The sequence below is a fragment of the Alligator sinensis genome, unplaced genomic scaffold (assembly GCF_000455745.1).
Source record: "Alligator sinensis unplaced genomic scaffold, ASM45574v1 scaffold1072_1, whole genome shotgun sequence".
In the NCBI taxonomy this organism is placed as follows: domain Eukaryota; kingdom Metazoa; phylum Chordata; order Crocodylia; family Alligatoridae; genus Alligator; species Alligator sinensis.
In genome coordinates, this window is record NW_005843300.1 from 72,523 (window position 1) to 77,999 (window position 5,477).

At 41.4% G+C, this 5,477-nt stretch overlaps 1 protein-coding gene across 7 annotated transcripts in view; it reads right to left on the reverse strand.

The window, feature by feature from the left end:
• BTBD10 (BTB domain containing 10) overlaps nt 1-5,477 on the reverse strand; it is a 43,120-nt gene that overhangs the window by 8,666 nt on the left and 28,977 nt on the right. For all 7 annotated transcript variants that reach the window (XM_006038274.2, XM_025194771.1, XM_025194770.1 and 4 more), the window contains one exon: nt 2,458-2,737. In XM_006038274.2, the coding sequence (XP_006038336.1) occupies nt 2,458-2,737 (280 nt within the window). The remainder of the gene's footprint in view (nt 1-2,457; nt 2,738-5,477) is intronic.

Here is a 5,477-nt window from a genome sequence, read left to right on the forward strand (position 1 = left end):
CCCACACACACACACACCCCGCCCCCTTCCCCTCCACCAACTTACCTGAAGGGTGCTGCTCTCCAACCTGAGGCTGCATTCCTGGCCATGTGCATGCATGCAGCTATGCACAAGCACATGGCATTCAATCAGTGACATTAAAAAAAAAAAAAGCCAATAGCCAATAATGTTAATTTTCCTTTTATCACTGCCGATCTGATATGCGACTGAGATATCAGTGCACCTCTACTTTATTTACCACAGCACTATGATCTAGCTTTTCTATTTTGCTTTAAGAAAGCACCCAGTTGTCAGTGTTCCTTCTAGATGTACATGTACACAGTAAACACTGATTCCAAATAACTTTTGTATTAACAAGGGGTAGAACTAGTTCAGTGACTGAAGTGGAACTTTTATATAAATGCCCTTTTAAAAAAGGAAGTCAATTTTAGGATTATGAAAGAGAAAAGCTCACTGTCTACTAGGCTTGAGGCAAAGCCTAGTAGACACTCTCTACTTAAGCTCTGCTCATTCTTTCAGTTTCAAGTAAATGGGTAAAAGCCCATGCCTGGAACCTGAAAGTTTTACTCAGTGCCTCATATGCTATTACAGACAAGAAGCAGCTTTAAAATAAAGTTATTTTTAAACCACTACTTCCGTAGGTTTTATTAACCTAGTTTTGAACTTGCAGAAATGTAGAATAAGCTTGTTCTTTTGACCAGTCCCTGAGGATAGATTAATTCATTTAACAGTGTTTGCCAATGGGAAAATTCTACTGTGTCAGTCACTGTATATCTGTACAGTAAGTCAGTGTCAAGGGCAACTATTCTGTTATGTTGCTTTACATGGATATGCAATTTCTGTTAACATACACAAAGACATCAAGTACATTCCTTTCATTTATGACATCACCTCATTTTTTCCTAAGAAGAAAGGAAGCCAAAGATGGAATATGGAACATCGGGCAAGATTCTCCCTCCTGTTTTCACAAAAGGACAATCCAGTTACTACTACTTCTCAGACAGGCAATTTAAACCGAAACCCAAGATTGGTAGAACTGAGGGGAAAAAAAACCCACCCCTACAGCTCAGTAGGCACTGCCACCTGCACATACTCAAGTTATGACACCTAGGACCTGTGCTAACAGACAATTACATCTCACATGAGCACACCTCAAGACTCAACGAGAGACTGGCGCAGCTGCTCTGTCTCAGCACACAAAACAAGGTGCTTTAACATGGACACGTGCCACTTACCACCACAGTAAATGGCCCACCATTTATACAGGAAACGTGAGGGACTACCCGGAGCTACACTGAATGAGCCACAGGGTCTTTTCTTACTAAATTTAAAACCCATACCCAGAATATGAAAGTCATTCAACTATCTGCAACATACTTAAGGATGCTAGCTTTTTGCTGACACTGATAACAGCTCTTATTGCAAGGACATCACCACTTAGGCTTACAGAAAGAGAAAACTGTTTCCAAGGACAAGAATGTAATGGCTTTCAGTATCTTTAGGATTTGGCAACTGGAACAAGATAATCCATATTTTCCTAAAAAGATTTATTTCATTGTATTCCAAACACTGGTTATGCTCCTTGTTTTGTGCTATGAAAGGAAAGACACACAGAAATTGTCCAGCTAATCCCTTATACTCACTGCTTCAATTCAGAGCTAGTTGGAAAGTTTTGTGCTGATTTTGGAAACAGCCATAAAAAATATGAGTACTACAACAATGCTTCCAATTTATAAATGAATACTGAGCTTTTGCTTGGATAGTTTATTAGCAACAGTTCCATTTCACAAGTTTCTCCCTATAAATTTAAATTGTTACTAACTTGGTCATAAAAATCACATGCAGCCAGTGGAATAAAATTCAGTTGCGTTGCTTTTTTGTATTTGAAAGGTAAACAGATATAAAATGGGGTGCTCAACCTCCAGCTCACAGACCAAATGCGGTCTGCGGAGCCTTAGAATCTGGCCCGCGGGGCTCCCCACAAGTTGAGAAATTTGGCAGCACGGGAGCTGTTACATTCAATACGGCGCCTGCCAAATTCCAAAATCCCCAAGCCCTGCACAGCAGGTTGGGGCTTGGCTGGGCTAGACCATGGCCCCCCTCCCCACCCCTGCAGTTAGATCAGGGCTCTCTCCCCTCAGCTGGCTCAGGACTGGGACTGGGCCATGCCCCCTACCCTCTCCCATTGCTCCGCATGGCTGGATGGGGTCCCACTGCAACTGCCCCAGATACTGGATCAGGACCACCAGCTGGATCCAGGCTGCAGACAGACTGGGCACTAGCCATCCAGTCAACCAGCCAAAAAGACTGAGCACCACTGATATAAAACAACCGAGCACACGGGCATTTAGGAAAAGCTTAATTTTCTTTTTTTTTTTTAAAGCAATTCAAATAGCTTCAAGGAAATGTTATTTCGAACATGCTATTCCGTAATTATAAAATAAAAATGGGACCAACCTGCCCAACATTGTATTAGGCTGCGCAGTAAAGATGGAAGGGTCTACAACAAATCTCGTGTTGTCCACTATAAGCGTTACTCGTTCAGAGGTCCGTACGTTCCGAGCTCCCTCTTTTCCATTCTCATATACAAATACCATTTCCCCACCAATCTTGCAGCTCCCATCTGAACTTGACTGGCTACTGTTTCTACTGCTATTCCCAAGACTGGAACCATTTGGGGAGGTTTTCTGAGGGCGAGGACTGCTTGGTCGAGACGAACTGTGATCTTTTTCACGATCTAAAATAGACAATGAAAATCAAAAGCAAGGGCAAAGGCAGAGTCCTAGGTTATCTTATATCAAAGACAAAAAGATGAATGAAAAAACTCAAGTTACCTATTTGGCAATGCACCCAAATCTTGTTCTATCTGCAACTAATAATTCTATTTAATGTTCCAATTATTATAGGTTTCTTTATTTTAATGTATTTATTTATTTACTGAAGATGGCAGCCTCTGTTCCAGCAACTTGGAAAGAAACTACGTATTCTTCTCAAAAAGTTGAGAACATTCAGTATGTATGGGAGAAGACATTATAGGCCAGACACACTAGCTGGTGTTTCGTTTTGGATTGTATATATATTTATGCATGTATATATTTTATTACAGCACTGCTTCATCTACAAGGTTTAGAATGATTTCAGAGTTTACATTTCAATCTTTTTTTCTGGTAAAGCTGTAATCAGTTCTGCTTCAACTGATAAAACAACTCATTTCTGTATGATATCAGATATTGTTTATAAACAGTAAATTACAGTTAAATGGAGAACTTACGACCAGCAGAGAGAAAGTGGTGGAAGCAGAAGGAAAGCTGTAAGTTTCCCTCTGAGATATGTTGCATTTAAAAAAAGCTGGTAAGAGGCTTTTAGATACAGCCCAATAAGTATAGAAAGTATTTTTTTTTATTGTTGTGCTGAATGATTTCAGGAACCAGTGATAATTGCTGAATTGCTTAGCCTATATAGTAGTTGTCAGAGCCATTCACACTCTCCAGAACTGAGGCAGTTCTCAAAAGGACACCTGCAGCACATGCTCTATTCTGCATCAGTTCTGGGAAGACTACTTGTCTTTCTTTGCATCTTTTTCTCTCTGCTTTCTTATTCCTTGCACTGTTGCAGTACATGCATGCACGCACACAGACACACGCACACGTGTGAAAAAAAACACTAGCTTCTGAATAGGGGTGCACCAATAGAAATTTTTGGGGCGAATACCAAAAGCCAATATTTAAGGATGCATATCGGCCAATACCAACCTGATTTCTGATATGGCTGCCTCCAGCTGGTAAGTTCAGTGTGGTAGAAGGGGAGGGGGGAAGGAAGGGGTGTGGGAGGGCAGATCAATACCCCCCCCGTGGCAAGGGATGGGACAGGGGCTGCCCAGGTGGGGCTGGGGAGCAGCTCCCACTGCTGCTTGCACCCCAAGAGGGCACAGGGGGATGCCCCCCTGGATCTGCACAGGGTGGGGCAGGGGCTGGGCTTTGAGCAGGCGCTGGGAAGATGCTGCATCCACCCCAAATTTCACTGCAGCTCTGCTCCTGGCTCTTCCTGGTGTTGGCCACCCAGCGCAGCCGCCCCCCACATGCCCCTTCCCTTCCCCGTTCCTTTCTACCACACCGGACTTACCAGCTGGAGGCAGCTCTCCGTGCTGCCGGCTGTGCCCTTCATTGCCTGAGTGCTGTGATGTGGCTGCACGCAGCACAGGCATTTATCAGCCAAATTATCAGCCCCATTGGGCCAATATCCAATACAGCCAGTTTTCTTTACAATCGGCATTGATCCGATATCGGACTAATGCATTGGTGCACCTCTACTTCTGAATTCAGGCTGGGATCTGGCCTATAATGTTCCTTTACCTACAAGCTAAATATCTGCACTTTTATCTACATATTAAAAGATGTGGAGGTTTAATAACACGGGATTTTTAATATATCACATAGTAAAATACAAGGAAGCTCATTTTTAGAGCTGCTTTTGAAACTGGTAAACAGCTGATGTTACTGTTCCTTGTTAATGCTGACATTGTTAACTCTTTCTGAAATGACAAAGGGAAAAAAAAGCCTTCTTCTAAAAAAATACTGTTTTGTACCCTGATGCAAAAAACTTTTTGTACATGTTTCAATCTAAAGACTAATCTTAAATCAATAGGATTATTTCTGAGTAAAGTTATATAATAAGTAGTGTTTGGAGAACTGGGATCTAATTTGCAATACTGTGTTTTGTCTACAGTGGTTCTGTAAATTAAAATTAAAATATACCCTACCAGTAATGACATTTTTAAAAACTTATAAAATATGAACTATGATTGTAATAGTACAGATCTTAAATAAGATTTCTTGTAAGTCAAAAGTTTTTATATTTAAAAAAAGGGGGGGGGGGGGGGGAGACTAACTCAACATCCCAAACCTGATCCATCCGGGTCCAGAGTCAAGTGGTAAAAATGATTTAAAAGATAGGGAATGGCATGGGGTGAGAGATGTTACAGGTAACAGGAACAAGGTTTAGTAAAGATATTCAAAATAATAAATTATACATAGACTTGTTCACAATATCACAAGTTGCAAGAACGTGAACATCTGCCTTGCCATTTTATCATTAAACTGATGATTAATAAAGAGAAATTGAAGAGTGTTTGGTTAAACACCGCCCCCTCCCTATACACACTTCCTCCCTTCTTCCCCACAACAGCACTGAATAGTTCCTGAGTTCAAACAAATTGAAGGGCTTTAAAAAAAATAAAAAGAAGAAAAGGGCATTTTCCAGGCCCTCCCCCCACTCAAATATTTAAGGAACTTTAACGGTTAGATCCATGCTCTAGCAACGTATTATTTTATAGCTTATTGTAACTTCCTAGAAATTATGAAAATTAAAGCAGCAGGGGGTAACCATTGTGGCAGGCATGCCACAAGTTAGCCCTGAATCCTCACACAGTGCTAGTCCAATCCCCTTCCTATTTTCTGCTCTCTACTCTGTCCTCCCTG